The sequence below is a fragment of the Paralichthys olivaceus genome, chromosome 2, assembly GCF_024713975.1.
Source record: "Paralichthys olivaceus isolate ysfri-2021 chromosome 2, ASM2471397v2, whole genome shotgun sequence".
Classification (NCBI taxonomy): domain Eukaryota; kingdom Metazoa; phylum Chordata; class Actinopteri; order Pleuronectiformes; family Paralichthyidae; genus Paralichthys; species Paralichthys olivaceus.
In genome coordinates this window covers 3,035,447-3,061,375 of record NC_091094.1, presented here as the reverse complement: position 1 = coordinate 3,061,375, position 25,929 = coordinate 3,035,447, and the positions used below count along the sequence as shown (strand labels likewise).

General features: G+C 42.8%; 2 protein-coding genes and 5 non-coding genes across 8 annotated transcripts; 5 read left to right on the top strand and 2 right to left on the bottom strand.

The window, feature by feature from the left end:
• The first annotated feature begins 9,200 nt into the window (after window positions 1–9,200).
• trnat-ugu (transfer RNA threonine (anticodon UGU)) lies at window positions 9,201–9,272 on the top strand. Its single transcript has one exon. It is a non-coding gene; the product is annotated as a tRNA-Thr (tRNA).
• Window positions 9,273–17,458: 8,186 nt separating this feature from the next.
• Window positions 17,459–17,530, top strand: trnat-cgu (transfer RNA threonine (anticodon CGU)). Its single transcript has one exon. It is a non-coding gene; the product is annotated as a tRNA-Thr (tRNA).
• A 468-nt stretch (window positions 17,531–17,998) lies between these two features.
• Window positions 17,999–18,070, top strand: trnat-cgu (transfer RNA threonine (anticodon CGU)). The gene has a single exon. It is a non-coding gene; the product is annotated as a tRNA-Thr (tRNA).
• Window positions 18,071–18,363: 293 nt separating this feature from the next.
• LOC109640276 (ribonuclease inhibitor-like) lies at window positions 18,364–22,371 on the bottom strand. Of its 2 annotated transcripts, XM_069531515.1 has the most exons (4): window positions 21,935–22,371; window positions 20,897–21,070; window positions 20,033–20,206; window positions 18,680–19,342 (listed from the first exon to the last, which is right to left on the bottom strand). In XM_069531515.1, exons 1-4 carry the CDS (start codon window positions 22,369–22,371, stop codon window positions 19,333–19,335), a joined length of 795 nt encoding a protein of 264 aa, XP_069387616.1. In that variant the 3' UTR covers window positions 18,680–19,332. The 2 variants fall into 2 exon arrangements, with proteins under 2 accessions (XP_069387621.1, XP_069387616.1); XM_069531520.1 differs by lacking the exon at window positions 20,033–20,206 and having other exon boundaries at window positions 18,364–19,342.
• On the bottom strand, window positions 22,346–25,215 carry LOC138406027 (NLR family CARD domain-containing protein 3-like). Its single transcript, XM_069517398.1, has 5 exons — window positions 25,087–25,215; window positions 24,771–24,889; window positions 24,551–24,670; window positions 23,942–24,159; window positions 22,346–23,729 (listed from the first exon to the last, which is right to left on the bottom strand). Exons 1-5 carry the CDS (start codon window positions 25,213–25,215, stop codon window positions 22,426–22,428), a joined length of 1,890 nt encoding a protein of 629 aa, XP_069373499.1. The 3' UTR covers window positions 22,346–22,425.
• trnat-ugu (transfer RNA threonine (anticodon UGU)) lies at window positions 24,860–24,931 on the top strand. The gene has a single exon. It is a non-coding gene; the product is annotated as a tRNA-Thr (tRNA).
• A 189-nt stretch (window positions 25,216–25,404) lies between the features above and the next one.
• On the top strand, window positions 25,405–25,476 carry trnat-cgu (transfer RNA threonine (anticodon CGU)). Its single transcript has one exon. It is a non-coding gene; the product is annotated as a tRNA-Thr (tRNA).
• The last annotated feature ends 453 nt before the right edge of the window (window positions 25,477–25,929 follow it).

Here is a 25,929-nt window from a genome sequence, read left to right as displayed (position 1 = left end):
TCAAACCTCTTTCACCTCCTGCTCCCTCTGTCCATGTGCACCTCCCTGACTCGATCACCTCGCCCTCGTTTTTAACATTCTCGCCCCTTTGTTTTTTTTATCACTGGCCTTTGCAGCCATCCCACTTCTGTTTCTTTTTGCACCTTTTTTTTTTATTTTACTATGTTTCCCTTCACCTTATTTCCTCTTTACTCACAACTTTATTCTCTCCCTCCCTCTCTCCATCCTTTCATTATCATCATTCTCCTGTTTCTTGGCATCTTTATCAGTTTTAGGTTCAAACACAGTGCGTCCTTCTTCAGGTGCTTTATAAATAAACTCATGTCTCCTGGTGTCTTTTCTTTCTCCACTCCTCCATCCATCTCTCTATCATCTCCTCCTCCTCTCTGACCTCCTGTCACTCAGCTCTGTCCGCAGCCAGCTGGCTCCTCAGCACTAATGAAAATCCTTTACACTTTATTAACCAGAGCTAATGAAGCACCCACCACTCAAGGTGTGTGTGTGTGTGTGTGTGTGTGTGTGTGTGTGTGTACGTGTGCTTCAATCTCAGGTAAGTTATTTATATAAAATGTGTGAAGGTGGACAAAAGGTTTGTGTTTGTATTTCTTGTCAGCACATATTGTGTATATGTCGTAATGTTATGTATGTTTTTTGTGTGTACTTGTCTTTGAGAAAGATTTTAATTTAATTTGTATTTGGAAGATATCTGTATAACTTTGGCTAAACTAAAGGAAGAAGCTGCATGTCATTCACCCACACACAGACACACACACACACACACACGTGCACACACACACACACACACAGTTATACGTGAGGCACAAAGCGACTCCAGGATCTGCGGACCCACTGTATTAGCTTGAGGGGGGAGGGGAGGCGAGGGGACGAGGTATGAAAATAATAAGAATTAGAAAGAAAGAAGTAGATAAAGTGAATGATACGATTATGAAAACCGAAGACCGACAGTTGAGGTTTTATTTGCAGCAGCAGCAGCAGCAGGTAGTGGATGAGAGGATATTCATTCTAATGGTAATGGACCTCTCAAACAGCTAACTGTTGTGTGTGTGTGTGCTGTTTTTTCAAATGGCAATTTTCTGCACCCAGAGACCCCGTACTTCATTCTAAACAACGGCAGAGGAAGTAAACGAAAAGCAATTACACAGAACAGGCAATTACGAGCATTCTCCAACACACATGCTCAGCTTTATGTGCTGCACTGTGCACGCCAGTGGTAATGAACGCACATTAATAGTTCACATGTCCTACAGGCCACACACATTTGCAATATATCAAAACACGTTTGTACACACACAGTCTGACAGGATCGTGGCTGACACTGACCTCTCCAGCCACCAGACTGCCTGGATGTCTCTGCTACGAGAGGGAGGGACGGAGGATTGACTGACTGTCTGTCCAGAGCGGGAAAGTTAAATCTGTGATTGTGTTGGATACGGTTCAAACTGATTCAGTTTACAGTCATGATGCCAGATGGTATGTATTCAGCTTTTTCTAAAACCTTCCCGTCCACATCTCACCTGGCAGGAGTTTTGTAAGAATTGCGAATCTTCAGTTTAAGGCTCTGCGAACCGAGACGATCAATCAACTCTGAGTAAACAGAAGAACAGCAGCGGCTCGCGGCTTCAGGGCTCTGACCGAGTCCTCACTGGAAACATTCTGTCTCACCAACAAATGCATCAGAGTTCTGAGACTGACAGGGTTTAGTTATTGATTGCCACCTCATGACACAGGGTACTGAAGTTAGTGTGTCAAAGTGAGCAAAGAAAAATAAAGAGAGGAAGCAGATCGAACAAGAAAATGATCTCATTTACACTTGACTGACATAAAATAGGTGTTTGGAGGGAAAATGGATGTTCAGCCAGATGTTGATGCTTCTTATGTTGGTCAGTTCCAAAATGTTAAAAAGGATCGATGTGAGTTATGTGCAGCTTTTATACTAAATGACCGCAGGTGGATGAAAACAGGGCCGAACAAGATAGAACTGTCATTTAGTGAAACTCAGCAGTTCACCTACAGGGTGGAAATATAATATTCTCTCCACTTAGTGTGGAGTGTGTGTGTGTGTGTGTGTCTGTGTGTGTCTGTAGGCCTGAGGCCCATACAAACACTATATGGACTCAGATTGTGGTCATTATAGTCGTATGAAGCTCGGTGACACAGGGGAGGAAATACCCACATTGGTCTGTCTCTACGGTTTGATGATCTCATACACGACCTGCCTTTGGGTCCCTGTACCGAGATGACATAGAACTCAAATTATCAGCAGACACTGAATCTGTGTAAGTGCCTTTTTAGAAATGAGTGCATGTGGTTTAACAGCGTCCATTACTGCTGCATTAAGCCTTTTGTCACATGGGAGGGAACACATACTGATGTTATGGGGCTATTTATTTGATTAACTTGCATAGGCTCCCATCCCACCTACACACACACACACACACACACACACACACACACACACACACACACACAGTAAAAGAGAAAATATAACTTCTTTGTTCAGCTGTAAAATATTTACTCCCACACAATCAGATTTTAAAATTTCACCAGTGAAATGGTGACGATGCTGCGTCCATCCATTCATCCATTTTCCAGCATTTATCAGGTGTCGTGAGTTTTCTATTTTCTTTTCCCACAGTACCCCTCCAAGCACACACACACATATATATATATATATATATATATTTGCGCACACACAGTTCCAGTCTCACGGGAACTCGTCTCTCTGCCTCTTGCAGCCTTTAATAGAGCGATTTTGATTAACATCTGCTGCGACGCCATAAAAAAATAGAACCTGGAGGATTAATTTCAATTAGCATAAAAGAACGGATGGCTTCATTCATTCGGAGGGAGATGAACTCTGGAAACTAGCTTGCCCTCAGCAGCTGGGAGGAAGTGGGGACAGAAAACAGTTAAACCATAAAAGCAAATTATTCAAAGATCAACTCACACCTGCAGAAAAGAATGTCTGAGAATAATGTGGAGCCTCCGGGCAGTAGAAACAATAATTCGACAAAAAAGAATTTCTCACATTTTTGTTCTGCAGCCAGATTATTTGACGTATTTCTTGGGGGAGTGAATGTCATCCATCTTCATCTGCAATCTTCGGTCATGACAAACTGCTGCACGGACGAGCTGTGGGTTCGTCTCTAACATTTACGTCACCAGCTTGGTTCTGAAAAAAGCTTTTGGTTACAATCTTCTCTGGACATATAAGATTGTTTGTACCATTTGATTCTCGCAAATACTTCAGGAGGCCTACTTGTATACTCCTAAGTACTGTTTGTACTTGTATTACGCTGCCTGGTTGTTTCTTGGTATTAATAAAACCTCTAGCTCTTATATATTTTGGACTAAATCTCAACAATAAGATCCACAGCACAGATGAGACCGAGGCTCACGTGGTCGTATAAATGTACTGTACATGTCTTATTATCCGCAGAGGTGGGCGCGTACAAGCCCCATAAAGCCCCCCCTGCAAGACATAAGCTCAGTTTTAAATAGTTGATACTACATGCATCGCCTCTTCAGTAAATACTACACATATACCAGGATAATCTGTGGCCCTGGTGCGATTCCTCCTCTGGCTCGGGCATTTCTAAAGCCTGTAAATCCCATCACACCCTCACACATTCACAATTAGCCTCCCACTCGGTCCTCTCTGCGTTTACTGTACGCGTAACTCTTCTCCGATGTGTATATATCGACGTATTTGGCGTCACATTAATCCCTTCGATGCACCTACGCTGTGCTGGTGATTATTAAAACGTCACATCACATTTGGCTTCAGCGTCCAGGACTGACGAGTCTTTGAAGGATTATGAAGAGGAGCAGAAACACAGCACAAGCAAACATGGTGCGATAGCAGGGATACATTCATACTCACACATTGTACGAGTATGAAGAAGGAGTGTGAAGACAGGGACACGTTCTTCATTGTGTTGGTTATTGTACTGTAGCTCAGCGGACGTCTCAGTTTTAACCTTTGGACCCACATTGATGCATTTTGGGCACAGCTGGAATCTTTGGAACCCATGTCCACTAATTCATTAAGAAACCGAATTCTGCTCTTCACTGGTTGAGTTCCCGGCTGTTTCTGTTTCTGTTTCAGAAACAATACGAACTGCCAGATGCCAAATGCAGCATGACAGCGTGGCGCCGCCTGCGACAGAACAAAACACATCATTATTCCATCATAATATTATTTTCTTCATCTCACAGTTGTTCATCTCTGAAAGCGTCGCTGCTCCCTCTGGCACATCAAGGTGCCAAATATCCCACAAGCATTCTGGCTCTTTCTCAACTCGTGTCTGAATAAAGACTTAACGAACACAACGTCCTCGTCTGAATGACGTAAAACTTTGTTTTTAGAGATAGATGAGCCCAGCAAGGTCTATGACTAAAACAGAGCTTGCATCTTGACCAGCTAAGACTTGTAGGGACCATGATTAACGCCTGGAAGTCAATGGAAGGTTCAGCAAGGTCCATGCAAAGTGCAATTTTATGGGATGAGGGAAGGAGGGAGGAGACGATGAAGGGTATGTGACGGCTTTACAGGTGATTAGTTAACTATTGTAGCTGTTTTCATTCATCCACATCTGTCCGTCTTGTCTTTTTAAGGTCCAGGGGGCTGGACCAGCTGACATTGGGCAGGAGGAGGAGCGGACCTTGGTCAGTCCATCACAGGGACGACATAAAGAGACAATCCCATTCATTCAACCCAGATCTGCAAATCTCTGGACTGTGGGTGGAAGACAGAGTACTCATAGAAAACCAACGCAGGGACATGAGGGTTAGGGTTCAAACCCTAGAGCCTTCATGCTGTGAGGGGACGATGCTAACCACTGCACCACCGTGCCGGCCTCTTACACTCGTTGAACCATTTTAGGGAACAGAGGCCAAACGCTGGTTGGTGTCAAATACAAGTGGTTGTGGAAACGCTCAGTGTCTGAGAGCTCTGAAGCTTCTCTTTGGACAACAAGTATGTTTTGTTTCAAACATGTAACGAGTTAATACTAATTAAAATGAAACAATGTGAGTAAATAAATAATTACTAATGGGACCAGCAGCTGTGGTCGCTGAGTGACAGCAGCACAACAAAAGATAAATGATGAAAGTGGCGCAGCTGGAGTTTTTTTTAGAAGCTAACATCTGAACCAAAATATTACAGATGTGATATTCGTCAGCGTCCGGCTGCACTGAATCAATGTTTACAAGAAGAGCCGCAGGTACGACTCACACAGATCTGAAGTTTCACACACGTGTTCAGTTACTTTCATGAGCAGAGCCCACGACATTCACCGCTCCACAATAAATCAGTATCTACATGAGACCCACATGTAGTTAATGGTTTTTTTTAAGTTGCATTCATTCCTTTCTTGGTTTTGAGTTACCTGCCATGAGTTCTTCTTCTTCTTCTTCCTCCTCCAGCAGAACACCTGAGCTCCTTCTTCTTCTGGTGTTTAATGCCGGTTGTCAAACCAGCTTGTAGGTGCAGTACCGCCACCTACTGGACTGGAGTGTGGAGCGGTAGATTGGCAGCAAACAAAACCAAATTTAAATTAAGTTATTTTCTTTATTCCTGTTTCTCTGGAGTAGATCATTAGAAGATGATGTAAATTCCTTGATGTCTTCCAAAACTACATTTCTAATTTAATATTTTTCTTTTACGTCTTTTAATCCTGATATTAATTCCCTTCTTCGTCCGTTATATTTTTCACACTCTATGCGAACGTAGATTATTGCTGTGGTCAGTTAGTGATTATGTTGACACCTTGTTTTGTCAGCTCTATTTTCAGTAGAGTTAGGTTTTCTAAGGGCCCTGGAATTCTAATGTTTTAGTTCCTTCGTCTGTGTTTTATTGAAACACTTTTTGGAACTTTAAACTTGTGTTTTTTTGCCGCGACACCATGGACTTCTCTAAATTGGAGTACTCATCGTCATTAATTTGAAATACAAAACATGCAGTGGATATTAGAACATGTACATTTGATACAAATCAATGATAAAAACATATTAATTGACATTCACTCTATTGATGCATGATTTTCTCTAACCAAGCAGACTTTGTCCTTGTCACACACACACACACACACACACAAAGGCAGCAGATGACTGGAAACCTTTGGCCTTGTAATATCCGAGCAGGTTTCAGAGCGTTTGTGTGAAAGCTGTTACGATCTGTCCTCACCCAGAGCCTCTGGCAGGAACACCTTCCTCACTGTGCTCAGGTCCATCTGGAGGACACACACACACACACACACACACACAGAGTCTGAGTCATTTCTTTTTACCTCGGAGACACTGCTGCTCTGCTGTTTCGAAGTGACTGAGCAGGTCGGTGTGACAGTGAAACAAAGCTGTCAGGGGATGCTGTGGGATATTTAAAGTGGACCATTGTGAGAAAGGGGTGAGAGAGACCCCTCCGTGGCGTGATCCTCGTCTTTGGGTCAGTCTGGGTAAAAACAAAGTAGGTGACAGTTTTACTACTTCCTGTCTCTCAACAACAGAGAAACTTGGTACTAATTATTTCTGTTGTAATGAAATGGACGACTTACTGTGATCAGCTCATCCAGGCGGCTAACATGACGTTCCCTTTCCTTCGCCTCGATGCCAGTCCCACGTTCGTGCTCACTTGGGGTCTACAGGAACAAAAACACGTTGATCAGATACTTTATGATGTGTTCAACATTTTGAAAAGAGCTGTTGTCTCAGTGGGGAGAAAAATATTTTCACGTTGGAACACGTTACTTCACGTTGTGTTATTCAGCCTCAGTTTTTTTTTGTTATATTACACTCTGTGTTGTCCAGAATAACAAGTCTAGACCACAACACTCATTCTGTTATGTGAAAATACAATTAAACCCGACGTCTGCATGGACTAATTGCACAGTAATAACTGTCAACAAATATGAAAGATGTTCCCCACTGCTGCGTGTGAGCGTGTTCATTAGATTGTCGACCCGGTGCAGCAGCGCTCTGCAGTTCAGAGAGGAAACGAAACAAATACCAGAGACCACGGGAGGCCTTGTCAGTAATTGTGTGTTTATGTTTTATGCAGTGTGTGTGTGTGTGTGTGTGTGTGTGTGAAGTCATATAAAAGCCCAACATGAAGCCAGCATGTTTCCTCTCCCTCGTTTCATAAGGTTTGATACAGCAATAATGGACGCTGTTTGCATTGTATTATCACTACTACCCTTAAGGCCTACACACACACACACACACACACACACACACACACACACACACATTTGATGATTGTAATATTATGTTTCCACTCTGCAGGCACACTGTTTGTCTACATGGTGTTTTCCTCTTGGAGATAAGAGGCCTGGAATCAGCGTCGAGAGAAGAACTGCAATGCACAGAAATTGGGATGGGGGGGGACTAAGAGATTAAAAATGAAGGAGAACATCTTGTAAATACAGACATACAATCATTTGAGCTGTAGTCCAAAACTTGAGGTTAGATTAATTGTACGTGAAAAGGTTCACAAGCTGAAATCAGCTTTAAAGGCGCTTTCAACACAGTTTCTAATGTTTTTTTTAGAAAATGTACAAAGATTCAGGCTCAACTTCATGAGGTGCAGAGACATGACACTGTGAATGGAGGTGCCTCTGTCTGTCACGGATCAATAAGAGATGTGATCATTACATGTAAGCATCACAATGAAATGCTTGCAAGGGTTTTAAAGTGTCGTTCAAACTGAAAGTTCTTCTGTTTAATTCCACTTGTGCATGTTTTGCTGGAGTTTTACTGTCAGAGATGTATGAACAAATATATAAAATCTAGTTCTTACTAAATCTCAATATTACAGTTTAGACATTATTACAGTAAATGTTATATAATTTGTGTGATTAAGTCCTTATGTTAAACAAGATCTCAAACAAGTTGTGTAAAATGTATGTCACATTATACATGTATAACACTGATGGAGGGATGACGATGAAACAAACACACACACACACACACACACAGCTTCACACTGACAGACACACAAACACAAAAAGATAAAGATTGTCTCTGTTGTATCAGAGAAATGAGTCATTGGAGGAGGAGGCGTGTTCACTGGGGTGTGTTTATGTTTGTCTTTCCTCATCCTTTCAACCATCCATCTACCGATCTGTCCATCCTCTCACCCATCCCCTCCCTTTAATGATCTGTGAAGACAGGCGACGTGTCAGGAGCAGAGGAGGAAGTCCAGCGGGTAACAGAAGTACATTGTTGTACTGCCTTTAGTATGTACTTATACTTACTTATACTTATAGATTCGCAAAACATCAGCAGACGTTTTAAAGTTAAAATAAAATGTATATCTAATATAAGAATGTATAAAAATACTAAGATTAGCATGTTGTGCTGTCCAACTGTATTCTTTGGATTTAGTTCCACTTTATTTTTACCATTTCAACTTTATTCATGAAATAATCTATTAAATACAGATTCATAATAGGTTTTCATGGTGTGATACATAAAAACATCCATCTCTTGCATCATACCACACGTTGCTGCCTCTTTTCACCTTCTGAAATAAAAGTAAAATATGCATCGCCTCCTAATGGAGCAGAAGTGTCTCTCGCAGGCAGGGGGTAGAAAAATATGAGACCCTTTGTGCATCTAAATCTTCTGATAATTGATAATTGGACGAGAAAATGGACAGAACTAAAAGAACTGGTTCATTCATTCCGTCTGAACGCACCACTGATTCCTTCAGTTTGTCACTTTTCACTCCTTCCTCCGTGTCTTCTCTCTACATCCTCCTCCCTGCATATGTTTTCTGCACCTTTTCTCCACTTTGAGCTTTGATTTCCACCTCATCTCCCATTTCCATTTCCCTTTCTTCCCTCCTCTTCACAATGTCGTCCTCCCCACCACATCCTGACTTATCCACCTCATTCGCTCCATTTCCTCTCTTCCATCTTTTTACCAATTCAGCATTTCTACACTCTCCTTTCTTTTTTTTTTTTTTCTTCTTCCCCACAATCCCAGTCCTCTGAAATGAATGAGTACCTGGTTCCAATTCTCATCCTCGGGTCTCCCTCTGGGATGGCATTTAAACAGCAGGATGAGAACACACACACATCTGCTGAGTGTGCAGACAGGCCTATGAAATATGATGTCATATGCAGCAGATACCACAGATGTGCATAATGAAAGAATATTCCTTTGCAGCTGTACAAGGAGGCGTGGTGGCCAAGTGGTAAGGCGTTGGTCTTGTAAACCAAAGAACATGGGTTCAATCCCCATCCATGCCTTTATAGTGAAAAACAAGAGCTCTTAATTGTCATATTACCACGTTAGCAATCTTTCACTTTCACTGTTGCCTAATTCTGACCCCAAAGATTTCAAAACAGAGATCACTGATCCTCTGTCCTTTGCTCTAGATTCCAAGTATTTACCCAGTGACGACCTTCAAGCTGTGGTCATCAGCAAAAATCCAAATTCGTCCCCTTATGTCTTTGGCATGGTGGTCAAGTGGTAAGGCGTTGATCTCGAAAACCAAAGATCATTGCTTCAATCCCCAAACTCCTAACCTTTCAATGCTGTAATACCAAGTGGATGTCAGCCACAGTGGAAATATGTTGTTTCCCCTGAATTGTGTCGGTGAAAGAAGAATTCTTTGATGGATGAATTACATTAAATCGTTTGCACAAGTCTCCAAGTTTAAATGCTTTCAATAAACCCATCCATATACGGCTGCACACGTTTCCCTCCTGCAAGAATCGAGAGGTTTAACACTTAATTTGCAAAACACTTCAATCACCGTCAGGTGCACTGACATAGTGGAAATGAATTGTTGCTTCTCATCTTCTCGTTTTTACCAAGAACATACACTGACGACTGAACCTGATAACTGATTAGTGGTGAGCAAAATAATGTTTATTGATTGTGAACACAGTAGTTTGATTCCATAAAAGGCAACTAACAGTGGCATGGTGGCCAAGAGGAAAGGCATTGGTCTGGCGAACTGAAGATCATGGGTTCAATCCCTGTCCATGCCTTCAAGGAAGCAGGTCAATACCCCAACAATAACAGCATCAGTGATGATACCACAGTCAAAAACAAGCTACATGTCCAATTTTACCATTAACAACAGTTTTAATCTAGCCTTTAGCATTTCCTGTGTTTCTTTCTAAACAAGTTTGTTTGTTATTCATTTTACGTTTGAGCTGCATTTAGCAATTTGAGCTTTTAAATCTTTCATTCATCATGTTTGTGCCTTCATGGCTTTTTCCAAGAGCATGATTTGCAAACTCTAAGGGCAAAAAGACATAAAGGACGAGACAGCAAGAAAAGAGACGAGCTGAGGCCATTCCTTGACGGCATTTTTCTTTTGTCAGCCCGGTGAAAACAAATGGAGAAAGAGCGAGAGACGAATTATTCTCCCCAAGAGAACCTGCAGCGAAACTTATTGAAGACAGTGAGAATGACACACAGAGAATATTCCTCAGTGTGTTTTTGTCACATAAACCCACAGAGAAAGGAATTGAAAAGCAGAAGGAGGGAGCAGTGGTAGAAGATCACACTCCTGCTCCTCTCGTCATCGTAGTAGGGTGGTTCAGGCAGGTAGAAGGATCAACCTGCAGCTTAAAGGTCGTGGGTTAAACACACCAGCGTCGCAAACTCTTGTCCTGTGAAACCGACCGCTTGTTATTGCCTTGTCTGGTTTCTGGGAATAAACCATTTATAGGGACAACTGTCAGTTTTAAGGGCCTGTCCCAAGTGACCCCTCAGCCCGACCCCTCCGTTTTTCATGTGGCCGTGAAGGTGTCATCTCCGTGTGATGTGATGTGAAAGTAAAATATTCTGTCATGGAAACTGAGATGTATCCTGTTTGAAATATTCAGAACTCAGCCAGAGCTTCTTAGTCAAACATTTACAGACGCTGTAAGTGTGAGAGAGAATTCGAAAAGGGATTACAAACAGAGGGGAGGAGAGAGACAGAGAAAGACTCTGGTGAAGAGGAAGAAGGAATTAAGGTTCACAATATATGGAGATTCAAACAGGAGCAGAGTGGTTATGGAGCGGAGAGAGAGGGAGGTGGTGGTGCACAAGGCTGCAGCGGCTTCTCAGCGTGTTTCAAATACATTTGTCCAGAGGATCTACACACTGGAAACATCACTGTTACTGTTTTCATTATAACAATTTGTCCGACAGAGATTAAATACGACAGTTACGCATTCTTCCTGTTCTCTCTCTTTTTTTTTTATTCTCTCCACAGCCCAAAGTGCTGCTCATCGTGGGAACTGTTGGGTTTGATATTTAAGGTCTCGACCTGTAAAGTGCCTCAAGATAATATATGTTATGATTTGACTCAAATAAAAAGGAAGAAAATTGAATTGAAGTGAATCGCGGCTAGTCTGACACGCCCACCAACGAAGCCATGTGAAGGGAGCGGAGGCAGGTGACCAACAAGTGGGAGGGGCTTCTTAAAGAGACAGGAGCTAAACACAAGCATTTCAGACAGAGGCTGAAAAGAGGAGCTGCAGCAGTGGACAGTGTGAGGACAGTGATGTGTTTTCTGAACATTAGGAACAACTCAAATTAAAATGAACGATCTGAATATGAGCAGAGTGTGTTTTAGTGTGACTGATCTCTGCATCTCACTCTCAAATATCAATAAATCTGATTCTGATTCTTCTTAGAGGAACTAGGAGGAAGTGTTGAAGTTAAACAAAAGGAAGCAAAGACCATATTTCGAAATGCACAAAATGCAGCAGAGAGAAGGTGAGAAGTGAGGATGGAGAAAAAGGGGGAAATAAATAGATGGAGAGCAGGAGAGAGTAAAAGAGAGCGCGAGAGGAAGGGGAGCAGTTCGTCGTTAAGCTCCACGTTGATTTGACAGTTCTATTATGAAGAGGGATGAGTGGTAGAGAAGTGAAATTTGAGCAGATCGCTCTTTTCTCTCCTCCTCTCCAGTTGTGTCTCGCACTTTACTCCCTTTCCCCTTTGTTCTCTCACTCCATTTCCCCGACTCCTTCCCACCACTTAGCTCTCCTTCTCTCCATCGCTCCCATGTGCCTGCCGCCCAAATGAAAAAGAAGAGGTCTAATATTTTGCCCCGACTGCTTGATTACCATTTTATCTTTCAATTACCAATAATCTCTCTCCTTTCTCACCCCTCCTCTAATCTCATACTTAGTTTCTCTCCTTTACTCTTTTTATCTTTCTCAGGTGTGTTTACTTCCGGTCCTTTCGTTATTTTTCCACTTCAGCTCAGACTTATTCTCCGGGTTTCCTTCTTTGTTATTCAATCTGTACAGTAGCAACCGAGGTCTGAAATAAGGTTCATGTGTTTGTTCCATTGTTTCACTTGATCTGGTTGATTTTGGTTTCACGTTGTAATTTAGGCACTAAAGAATTTAGTTTTTACACACGTACATGTTCAAAGTCTGGTTATAGTTGAAGAAAAGCTTCAGGACATGATCCTCTAAGACACTTGGTAAACCTGGGAAGTCATTTTTTCTGCTGTGACTCATGTTTCACCTCAGCCGTTGTGTCTTGTGAATATTAAACTCAAAGGGTTTAAATGTTTTTCTTTTTATTTAAAGCACCTCTAACCCACACCTTGTTACATTGATTGGCCCCGACTCCAATTAGCTTTTGTTGATGTCCTCAGCCCGGAGCTTGTTTTCCAACTTAAACTGTTTGAATGATCATAGTAATGATCAGTATTCAGGACGGGACGATGCAATGTCTTTGTGTGTCATAGATTGTGTTTGTTCTAGTTGTAAGTTGTAAGCAGGTTGGTGCAGTGAAGAGAATATTTGATCACTGAATAGTTTCCCAGCGTCTTGTTGCAGGTTTGCACCAAGAGATATATAAAAAAAAAAAGTAAAACTCCAATTGTCTTGACATCTTTAAACATTCAAGCCAAATCCAGGGACAATGGACACAGGGACGGTTTGATCGACGGTGCTGATGATGGTCACTTGTTCAGCCAGAGAAATGCCAGACAAGCCTGTTCTTTGTGGGTCTAGAGAATTATGTATTTGTGTCTGTTGTCTGTTGTAATCTCATCCCATGGAAAATTCCATTCGGTGTGAATGCACTATCACAACCAAACTCCATTCACACAGAGGTTTATGGGTCAACTCATTCATCCCAGGAGCAGTGATTGCATAGAGCTGAGCAGCGTTAACATTATTAACCTGCAAATAATAATATCTGTCACTTCTCTATTATACTATATAGACCTTTGCACATAAAGCAACCAAACACTTTTTAATAAAAATGACTTCAGAGCAAATCATCCGCCACCGCGATGCTCGCAGCCGTTCTCCAAACATCATCTTGGGGATGTGTCTTCCTGCAGTTTTTACAAATTAAGCTTTCCATTACTGGGACGCATTGAATGGGTGTAATCAAATCAAAGCAGCACAGGTGCAGCGTTGCTCATCAAACCTGTGGACAGCACAATATTTTATTTTCTCAGTCCATTTTGTCACTTCATGCTGAGCCGCTGTCAGTGCACGTTAGATTTAAATGAACTGAGGCATTTATGGTATTTGACAGATGCTTTGTTTTTGTCTCCCAGCTCGAGGTGTGCGGTCAGAATTTGTGAAAATAAAACATTTCAACAAACCATGTCACTGATTTAAAGAGTTACTGTGGCAACAGGGGGTAAATCTGGATGACAGGAAAAACTCTAGGTTACAGGTCAATGATTTCAATAGAGCACAGGTTTAAAGTTTAAAGAATTCATACCTCCACCAAGGCCCATGTATGACCACGGCCACTAGGGGTCTCAACAGCACCTAGTTTGATGACGTCGTGAAGCACCGAGGGATCATGGGAGTTCTTCAGCACCATCGCCGAAGAAAAACTACCTAATGCAAATCATGTTGGTGAAGTGATGTCAACGGTTTATTCACATCACGCAGCAAATGATGATGAATAATCGTGCTCCGTCAACAGTGACCACTATAAACTGTGGAAGGAAAAAAACATCCGACTGGCTAACTGGCTGTGTGTGTGTTTTTCCATTCTTATACGTTGTTTGAATTCACAGCAGAGACTAACCTAAGAAAGGTTAAACAATAAACGTCCTGTTACCTTGAATAGTTTGTGGGAAACGTTCTGCATAATACACGAGTCAACAAAATATATAACATAGGTTTGGTTCATTTAGACATTTAAATGGAGACTTTTATATCTTCGAAGCAAACTTACCACACGTTTTTCTAATTTGTCGAACTTGAAGAGCAGAATATTAAATCTACACAGAGCAGCTCTCTCACTTTACTAACGACCTCCACAGAAAACAGAAGCGACTGGGCACTGATCTACTTTTACACTCCAGCCTCTGCAGAAACTCTTTCTGTCGTCCATCTCTAAGTTTCTTTTCACCTGTCGTCTAGTTCTCGCTTTTAAATTACGCTTTATCGCTCCATTGCCACTTATCTGAATAATTAACGAGTGCTGCAGCTGCTTGCCCATTGTTCAGGGTTTGATAAAGTTGTTCAGGCCCCTTGACTCGCTCCTGCACCTCCTCTGGGATGTGTGTTTTTTACACTGAGGACCTAAAACTGGTGCGAATGTGAAGTTAATGAAGAATAGGCCAAGGACAAACAGCGGGGCGGCTCTATTAATCCCAGTGTGGTCTCATCTCTGCTCAGACTTATTCCTAAGAAAAGCAGCCAGAGGGAGCAGCAGAGCTCAGGTAAAGGTTTGACCTGGAACTTACAAGATCTCTGACAGAAAGAGAAGAGGTGTGAAGAACTTGAAATGCTAAAAATGTTGCACCACTCCACGATCTGACTTGTGAATACTGAACACTCATCATATTTCAGAGATTGGAAAAATACTTGAATCAACAGTGTGGTGTTTGTCTCACAGGTCCGTGATAGACCTTCTTAAAAGCTAGTTTTGAGTTTAACAGTTTATCTATATCTTTTACTGTGAATAAAAGTCTTCCTCCATCATTTATTCATGTTGCTGTGGCATCAACATACCTGCATGGACGTTTTTGGCACATTTGTTCAAGGCAGCACATTTCTCCCTTGTCAGAGCAACAGCCTCTGGCTTCTCCTTCATCAGGTTTATTTGTTCCAGGGAATCACCAGAAATGGAGCCGAGTCATTCATCCCCTCCTCTTAAGTCTTGTGTTTTCAGAATGACCCTGAGACCCAGAGTGAAAATAAAAATCCAGGGTTTTCCGGCACAGAGGCGAATTTTAATTATGACAGATAGGATGTAATTACTCCACCGGGCCTTCCCAACAATCTCCAACTGACCAGAAATGCAGAACAAACAGGTTTCGTGTCATGTGTAAGTTTGTTTCTCTGACAATATCCTGCTAATGCCATGTTTAGTATGAACACACAGACACCATGATGTATAATGCAGATGTTGTGTAACACAGGCTCAGCTACAGTGATGTTACATGGTTAGTGATGGGCTGGGACATTATGGATCAACACTACACTCTGCACTGCAGGTGTCTGTGTGTGTCTGCCAGGTTGTGTTTGTGCATATGTAAATATGCAAGTGTGTATTTTGTGTGATATCCTACACAACTGTGTGTGTGTGTGTGTGTGTGTGTGTACATGCTTGTGTGCGCTCAGATGAACCTGACATCCTTGTCTCGTGGTTAATGAGGTGTGAAGATGAATGTTGCTGCCAGGAGGATGACGATCATCCTCATGATGATGATGATGATGATGATGATGGGAATTACTCTGTGTGTGGTTGGTAGTGTGTATTATATATTAGGGCGGCATGTTTGTGTGTTGAAGATCCAAGAGGTGAGTTTCGGGCTGAGTGAAGCTCCACAGATGTGAAGCATGTCTGATGTCGATTACTCCGCCTGCAGCACCATCACAACACACAACACTCATCATCACTCGTCATTTGATAAACTGCTAATATTCTGATTGGATCGTCCTTGTGCCTCAGCCGGAAATTGAGTTAGTTCATGAAGTGATGAGAGAAAACCTTTGTGTAATTAATGGGTCTCAGAGAACAAATGTGAAAGTGGTTGCAGTTCTTACTCTGATCCATTATTTAATTAAAACACTGAGCCTCGTTCATTAAATGCTGTGGTGTAACATCTGTGAGAAAAGCATTTTTAATAGATGCGTTACCAGAGGGAGGGTGTGCAGAGAGCTCAGCCTCAAATGAGTCTTTGAATCATTAGACATCGAGTCTTTTGTCATGTATGACACGTGTTCAGTGGAGCGAAATTAAAATGTGTATTAGCCTTAAAGACGTCGTTACGCACAACTCAAGGTCAGATCAGCAGAGTGGGTTTGATACAGTGGAAAGTGATGGTTCATCATTATGATATAAGTTATGAATGAAGCTGTGGAGGCAGCGTGATTACATGTGCTAATTAAATGATGTAATTACAGTGGGGACGAATCAGCTGGTGCTCTTCAGAGAGAGAGAGAGAGAGAGAGAGAGAGAGTAAAGCTGCTGCTCGAGTTCTTTAAACACATGAAGAATGGTTTTTAAAACTGTTGTTTTTGTCAGAAGGCAAATGTCACTCAGCGAAAAACAACTTTGCATGAAACACATTCAAACTTTTTATTTAATAGTTGTTCAAGAAAAATGCTGCAGTGAACAGTTCTGATATTCTCAAGCAAATTTTTAGGTTTCTCCGTGCCTCCTCTCAGTCAGGCCCCCAGCACGTGAAGGCATTTACACTGAACAGAAAGGGTCATGGGTTCATAGAGGTCAGGGATGCAAGCGGCCCAGGAGCTAATCTGAGGAACTGATCAGTGTGTGTGTGTGTGTGTGTGTGGCCTCAAACCTGCTGCTCCTCATCTCATCAGCTGCTGCAGTATTTAAACCTCTGTTGTCCCTCAGCTCAGATTCTTCAGTAGAAGTTTCTGTTGTGATGTGTTATTTTACCTGCAGCACTTTTATTTTATTTTATTCTCCGAGAACAAAGAACGATGGTGAGTAGGAGAGAAACACTCAGAGCATCAGACTGGAAACAGGAAAATGGTATCATGGTGCCATCTAGTGGAGAATGAAAAAACTACAGCATCACTGCCAGTTCAACATTCAGATGAACTGGTTCATGATTCATCTATAGAATCACTGATTTCTCCTCAACACAAAATAAAACTTCAAAACCAAATCACACGTTCTCTCCTGGATGTCTGGAATAAAATGCTGCGTGTCTCATAGATACTGATGGATGTGTAACTCGTGCAGGTCATTCAGAACAAAGCCAATACGACTGGTCTGTTACTGTTCAAATACAACGTGGCTGACTCAGAGTTTAGCGTTTATCCACTTGAAGACTTTTCGTCGAGCTTCAGCTGCACGATTCCAGGAATCAAACGATAACGTGGAGCAATGTGTCGGCTGAAAGTTGAGTGCTTGTGTTTGCCTCAGATGAGAAATAACGAACAACCAAACATTTTTCAATGATCAATTCCCTCTGGCAATCAGCTCTCTTCCATAAAATGTTTATGAGACTCTCTAGTGTGGCGTGGTGGCCAAGTGGTAAGGCGTTGGTCTCGTAAACCAAAGATCATGGGTTCAATCCCCATCCATGCCTTCTGAGGTTTAGGTGCATTTCAGACCTGAACATTGAGTCATGAACTGATTGTGCCAACATATACTTGTTTATTTCTATAGACATTTGTAGAGAGACTGTCCACATCAAGTTTATATTTGAAAAAATATCTGTCAACAAGCGAAGAAATCACAGACCTTCAGGATAAATACTGAATCCCACTGACAGAGGCAGTAAAGCTTGCAGAGATCCGACATGTTACCTCCAGAGATGAAGAAGCTGGCAGAGTAGAAGGTGACTCTTATTGCAGAGCTGGAGTGAATCATCCCCAACTATTCGAACCACTCAAAGGGGGTTTTCTCTGGATGCAACTGAAGTGCATATGAGCGGTAGGCTGGAAACGACCAGAGACACTGTCAGCAAATAGACTTGCTCATAGACTGAAACATTACAGCCAGTATTTGTAGATTTTGTGGTTAGTGGATGCATAAAACATATAACAAAGCAAATGGCGTGGTGGCCAAGTGGTAAGGCGTTGGTCTCGTAAACCAAAGATCATGGGTTCAATCCCCATCCATGCCTGTAAATTAGAATTCATTTGGTTTCCTTTCCTCCTGTATGCACCTGGTATCACTGTGTGTCTGATCAGATCTCAAGAGGACCTTATGAACACACTCAGATCTAAACATGATGTCTTATAGTATATTGATGTTTTTAATTTACAGTGGAACCTCAATCTGATTGCTTCTAATTTGTTTTCCTAATTTCAAAATGTAAATTAATTATTTACTTTTTTAACCATAGTATCTTATGGATGTATAAAAAAACTAAAAAAAACTTGCACTGGCTGATTTTATACTTTCACCATTCGGATCTATATTTGAATACAACACTTTTATTTCACTTTCCTCTACTTTTATTTATCAGTGTATTCACATATTTCTGAGCAAATCAGCTCAAGTTGCTCATTGTTGATATTTCGTTTGAGATTTTACTCGGCGACTTCATCAGGTTGAAGATGTTCCTCTCGTCCATCAATCAAAGTAATAGTTCTGAATGAAGATGGCATTCATGCCCTTGAAGACGGGACAAGTTGTAGATGAGCGCTCTCTGTTCCTCCTCCAGACTTCACAAGCATTGTTACGTTTTGTGGGGAGCGGGTAAGGGAGTGGGTGGACAGGCAGAACAAGATTTAAACTGAAAGTGTACTTTAATGAAGAATGCAGGGAATAATAACAAAATCCAAAATCAACAAAGAACTCCAAATGCTCTTAGGCAAAAACAGGGGAGACGCAAGAAAACACTAGAGACTTACTGGGGGGAGAAGAAACAGAGACGAGTGGCGAAAAAAGACATGGAAACAGCATCTCACAACAACCAACTGACCAAGTGTGTCTTGGTCAGTTGGTTGGTCAGAAGCACAAAGACTTAAGTACACACTGAACTAATGAGGAACTAGAGACAGGTGGCACAGGACCAACAGGTGAGACTGACGAGGGCAGGAAAAAGATAAACACTGACTATCATAGAATTTCTGTCGAGAACCAGTGTCGTCAATATTCTAAATTCAAATGTAATTAAAAAACGGTCGGACAGAAGAAGGTTCTGTTGAAATATTATTACATGTTCAATGTCTCTGCCATATGTCAGAACAAGATCAAGAGTGTGATGTCAGCAGTGAGTGGGTTTATTCACATGTTGAGTGAAACCAGGGGTTGGGTGAATTGGAGACTACACACAAGCTGCTGCTGCTTCAGCCTCTGGATCATCAGGACACAGCTCAGCCTCCGTCCACACACACTGTCCTCTTCACACTGTCCTCTTCACACTCACCTTTACAAAGATCATCTCCATCTGTTGAGAGAAGAAGACATCAGTGTTTACAGAGACTCACTTCATCAGCTGTGAGTCAGTGATGCAGCACATCCAGTATAAAGAGCAGCAGGGACTTCAGTCCTGTTCAGAGGTGGAGCAGCTTCCTCTCTGCTTCATGTTCACGTGTTGGAATGAACACGCTAAGAGCTGCACACACTTTGACCATCACGTGTGTTTCCTCTGCATGTGAAAGTGCAGAGTGGACACTTGAGAGGTGGATTTCCTGCTGTTACAGGTGAAGCCATGTTTCACTGTGTGTTGATGAACATGTGCTTCTGACAAACTGAGTTTCTGTCCAATCCTGAAGTCTGTCATCGTTGTCCTCTCACAGCTTCACTGAGGACACACTGAGGCCTGAACTACGAGGACACTTCAACATGTCCACACAACAGTGTAGTTACTTTGCTCAGTGGGCGGAGCTTTTAAACAGGTTGATCTCCAACTTCACCTGCTCCGGAGCATGTTAGCCGTCCATCATCAGTTACCATGGTGATTTACCCCGATAAGAAGTGAACGAGCTTCGTAGGCCTGAAGAAACTAAACCTGAAGTTAACCTGATAACCACAAATCCTGCTTCTGGTCCAGACCCTGGATCTTTACTGTGATACTGACTGTGTTTAGTAAAATACTGATGAAAGCAGCATGGACTGACTCCAAACATCTACTGACCTCAGAGTCTCCAGGTGAAAGTCTGAACTCTGCTCTAGATCAAGCAGCTCCTTCACTCCTGAGTCCTGCAGCTTGTTGTAGCTCAGATCCAGTTCTCTCAGATGAGAGGGGTTTGACCTCAGAGCTGAAGCCAGAGAAGAACAGCTGATCTCTGACAGTCTGCAGCTCCTCAACCTGAAGAAAGAATAAAACTTAACTGTAAATGAATCTGAGTTCATGTGTGATAATAACAAATATTCATGTCAGCACAGACTCATAACATGGAAGATAAATATGAAATCAGACATGTTGGACTAAAGACGAGTCCTGATTCAGTAACAATAGATTATTTGGACACGGAGACTCAACCTGGATAAAGAAATGTGAATATTTGAATGTGTCTCCTGTTATTGTGGATCGTCATCATGTCAACACAGACTCTCAACATGCTGCTGACCTCAGTCCAGTCTGTGACCTGAAGATAAATATCACATCAGACATGTTGGACCATTGTTTCATTCATCACCTTCTTCTCTGTGTGTTTGGTCACTGAGTAGGTTTGTGTCATTAAACACTGTTTAAAGTAGAGATGGCTCCTGACAGTCACTTCCTGTTTGGTTCTATACTCATCAACTGTCCAACGTGCTTCAATAAGAACGTGTCTTATTGTTGAGAACCTGAGGAGGACGAGTGCTCGGTCTCTGTCCACATGTTACTCACTGAATGGAGTTGGACTGATGAGGTGGACGTGACTGACAGGCTGGGTGAGGGACAGATGACTGAGGGACAGTGAGCAGAGCAGAACTGAGACAGTTCAATTTAAATAAATGAACAAATAAGAAAGAACTTTAGAAAAGTGAACATTCAAGGATTTAAGGACCTGACCTCAGAGTCTCCAGTCGACAGGTTGGACTCTCCAGTCCAGCACAGAGCAGCTTCACTCCTGAGTCCTGCAGCTCGTTGTAGCTCAGATCCAGTTCTCTCAGATGTGAGGGGTCTGACTTCAGAGCTGAGGCCACGACTTCACAGTGAATCTCTGAGAGTTCACGACCACCGAGTCTGTAATTAAAGAAAAAATCCAATGTGTTAGAATAAAATCAGAAAACACAACATTCATACAAAACGTGATCATGTGACCCTCACCGTGGTTAATCCACTTTTTGCCTCTCGAACATTTGATCTTAAAAACACCTCAAGAGAATCCTTTCAGATTTGGTACAAGCGTTCATTCAGACTAACAGATGACCTCATTAGATTCAGGTGGTCAAAGGTCAGAGGTCAAGGACTTGAACATGACGTCTCAAGTCTGTCTTTAGAGAACTTCTTCACATTTTGACCAGTTGGACTCAAAGATCAACTGATTAGATTTCAGTGGTCGAAGGTCAAAGGTTACAGTGACCTCATATTATTGTGAATGCAACATGTCAGCGACCTGCAGGGACTGACTCTGCACTGGTTGGTGGTGGTGCACAGACACAGGATGAGAATTCTAGTTTGAAGAAAGAATAAACTGTTCATGTTTAAAACTTTTCAACTAAGTTCACGTTCATTTGTTCTGTTTTTTATTGGAATGATTTAGACAACAGTTTTTAATCGATGGTGTCGGATCATGAATCCAGATCTTCACTTTAACACGGAGTCCTGCAGTTCACAGTCTCTGAGCACAAAATGTTGACGAGTCATGTTTCATGTTTAAATGTATAAACACACACACACTACATGTCTTTGGTTTGTGGATGAAGCTGGAGAACCCAGAGAAAACCCTGCAGACAGGAGGAGAACATCCTCCTCACAGAGAGGCTGCACTAACAGTGTTGACCACTACAACACCATGTTGCCCACAAGAAGGAGAATCATTGAACACTGTGTGTGTTTGACTCATCTACACTGATTCAACATGTTATTGATCATGTCTGGACTCACAGAGCCTTCCTGAAGTTCCTCACAGCTGGGATCAGTCTCAGTCGACCCTGGTTTGATGTGTTGAACTTCTTCAGGTCCAACTCATCCAGAACCTCCTCTGACATCTGCAGCATGTAGGCCAGAGCTGAGCAATGGATCTCAGAGAGTTTCTTCTCTGATTTGTTCTCTGACGTCAGGAACTGTTGCATCTGCTGATGTACTGAGTGGTCGTTCATCTCAGTCAGACAGTGGAAGATGTTGATGCTTCTGTCAGGAGAAATATTATTACTCTGCATCTTCTTCAGGTTGTTGATGATTCTCTGGATGATCTCTGGATTGTTCTCTGTCCGACCCAGCAGGCCTCCTAAGACTCTCTGGTTGGACTCCAGACTGAGGCCGTGAAGGAAGCGAACAAACAGATCAAGATGACCATTTTTACTGGTGAGGGATTTCAGCATGGTTCTCTTCAGGAGGTCATCCAGGGAGAAGGTGTCTGTGTTCCCATATGTTTCCTAGAAGTTCTTGAGTTCTTCTGAGTTCTTCTCGGTGTAACAGTGGAACATGTAGACTGCAGCCAGAAACTCCTGAACGCTCAGATGAACAAAGCAGTAGACTGATTTGTGGAAGATCACACACTCTCTTCTGAAGATCTCAGTACAAACTCCTGAGTACACCGAGGCCTCTGTGACATTAAGACCACACTGCTCCAGGTCTTCTTGGTAGAACATGATGTTTCCTTCCTCCAGATGTTTAAGCGCCAGCCTCCCCAGCTTCAGAAGAATGTCCCTGTCAGCCTCCGTCAGCTGCTGTGGACTCGTCTCATGTCCCCCACCGTACTTGTTCTTCCTCTTTGTCTGAACCAGCAGGAAGTGTGAGTACAGGTCCGTCAGGGTCTTGGGCAGCTCTCCTCTCTGGTCTGTGGTCAACATGTGCTCCAGAACTGTAGCACTGATCCAGCAGAAGACTGGGATTTGACACATGATGTGGAGGCTCCTGGACGTCTTGATGTGTGAGATGATTCTGCTGCTCAGCTCCTCATCACTGAATCTCCTCCTGAAGTACTCCTCCTTCTGGGCGTCAGTGAAGCCTCGTACTTCTGTCACCCTGTCAACACATGTAGGAGGGATCTGATTGGCCGCCGCAGGTCGGGAGGTTATCCAGACGAGAGCCGAGGGAAGCAGATTCCCCTGGATGAGGTTTGTCAGCAGCACGTTGACTGATGACCTCTGTGTGACCTCAGACACGACCTCCCTGTGGTTGAAGTCCAGAGAACGTCTGCTTTCATCCAGGCCGTCAAAGATGATCACAGGTTTACAGACAGCGAGCGTCTCTGCCGTGAGCTTCTGTAATGTTGGATGGAAAACACGGAGCAGCGTGAGAAGACTGTGCTGCTCGTCTCTCACCAGGTTCAGCTCCCTGAACGAAAGCACAACCAGCAGACTCACATCTTGGTTTTCTAAACCCTCTGCCCAGTCCAGAGTGAACTTCTGCACCGAGAAGGTTTTTCCAACGCCAGCGACGCCGCAGGTCAGGACGACTCTGATGCTGCTCTGCTGGTCAGTGAAGGCTTTAAAGATGTCGTGGCACTTGATGGGAGTGTCGTGGAGGCTCTTCATCTTGGAAGCCGTCTCAAGCTGCCTCACCTCATGTTCAGTATTAACCTCTTCACTCTGTCCCTCTGTGATGTAGAGCTCAGTGTAGATCCTGTTGAGGAGGGTTCTACTTCCTGTTTCCTCAGTTCCTTCAGTCACATGTTCACATCTCCTCCTCAGACTGATCTTATGTTGGTCTAAAACCTCCTGCAGACCCCGATCTGCTGAAAGACAAGAAACAATGTCAGAGACAGAGAATCTGAGAATCTGCTGATTGTTTTCATCAAATACAGAAAAACTACAGAAATCAAAGCTTTTGAACTTTGTGCTTTTATAACCAAGTGAAATGTTGATGCTGTATGAAGGAACAAAATCAAACATGTGCTGTTGTCAGAAGTGAAGACATCAGCAGACACATGTACAGTGCTGCTCTGACCGGCTGTCTGAGCTCCAGCTCCTCTTCTGGATCTTTGTCCACACTGGGGACAGGAGGAGTCTCCTGAAGAACCAGACTGGTCCCAGTATGAGGTGATGCACTGTCTGCAGAACCAGTGTCCACAGCTGGTGGAGACTGGATCCTTCAGGACGTCCTGACACGAAGCACAGCGGGACGACTGCTCCTCCTCAGAAACATGACTCCTCCTCCTCCTCTCTCTGTGAAGACATGTCCTGATAAGTCAAATGTCACAGGTCATCATCACTTCTGTCAAGGAGGTTTTGTTTCCACCCTGTATGTTTGTGTGTTGGTTGGTTTGTTCGTTAGTGGGATTATAAAAACCACTGAACAGATCACCAGTAAACTTGGTGAAGGATGTGTTCTGTGAACCAGATGTTCAGAGGACTGATGTTTATGAGTGAAATGGATCTAGTGAATTTCAAAGTGGTTTCATAAGGAGCGTGTTGGGCCTTGGTGGAGGTCTGAGCTCTTTGAGGGATTCTGAGAGATTAGTCACCAATTTCAATGAAGCTGTGTCCTAATGCAGGGGCCACACTAGAGGAAACTACATCCTCTTCAGATCAGTTCACAGTAGAAACAGTCTCTTACTTTGTGTGTGAGGGTCCAGGTTCATTACTGAAGTTTGGAGGCTGATCTCTGGACCAGTCACTCTTCAGAGACACACAGCTGAACTCTGGAGACTCTGCTCTCAGTCTGTGGTCCTCACCTCTGCAAACACAAACATGTTTTCATTCAGAACTCATCATTCACTGATTCGTTCTCTGAGGATTCAGTTTGGAGGTTCACATGTTTGTAGCAGGTCTCTTACTTTGTGTGTGAGGGTCCAGGTTCATTACTGAAGAATGGAGGAGGTTCTTTGGACTGGTCACTCTTCAGAGACACACAGCTGAACTCTAGAGAGTGGTGGCCAAGTGGTAAGGCGTTGGTCTTGTAAACCAAAGATCATGGGTTCAATCCCCATCTATGCCTTCTGAAGTTTAGGTCCATTTCAGACCTGAACATTGAGTCATGAACTGATTGTGCCAACATATACTTGTTTATTTCTATAGACATTTGTAGAGAGACTGTTCACATCAAGTTTATATTTGAAAAAATATCTGTCAACAAGCGAAGAAATCACAGACCTTCAGGATAAATACTGAAACCCACTGACAGAGGCAGTAAAGCTTGCAGAGATCCGACATGTTACCTCCAGAGATGAAGAAGCTGGCAGAGTAGAAGGTGACTCTTATTGCAGAGCTGGAGTGAATCATCCCCGACTATTCAAACCACTCAAAGGGGGTTTTCTCTGGATGCAACTGAAGTGCATAAAATGGGACAGGTAGGCTGGAAATGACCAGAGACACTGTCAGCAGACAGACTTGCTCATACACTGAAACATTACAGCCAGTATTTGTAGATTTTGTGGTTAGTGGATGCATAAAACATACAGCAAAGCAAGTGGCGTGGTGGCCAAGTGGTAAGGCGTTGGTCTCGTAAACCAAAGATCATGGGTTCAATCCCCATCCATGCCTTTAAGTGTGATCTGTTAGAAATAATAGCATCAACAGGAATGAAAAGTTGGATGTAGGCCAAATAACTCTGCAGTGCTTGCTGAAATTTGGTGTGGTTGCGTGGCAGGCTACACTTTATTAATCCCGAAATGCCCAAGTCTCTATGACTTTCAGAAATTTTTTTATTGAAGAATATCTTGAACTCCTATAGGTTTTCATCCCTAACCCTAATCACAACCCAAAAAGCAAACACTAATCACAACCCTAACCCTACCCCTTCCAAAGGTCGTAGAAGCTCGGGGGTGGTACCAATGGATCGGGCATATCCACATTAGTGGAGATGGAACCAACTTCCAAGTCTCTATGACCTACAGAAAAAAAGTTATGGAAGAATATCTTGATCTCCAATGGGTACTCCTCCCTAACCCTAACCCTAACCCTAATCACAACCCTAACCCTAACCCTAATCACAAC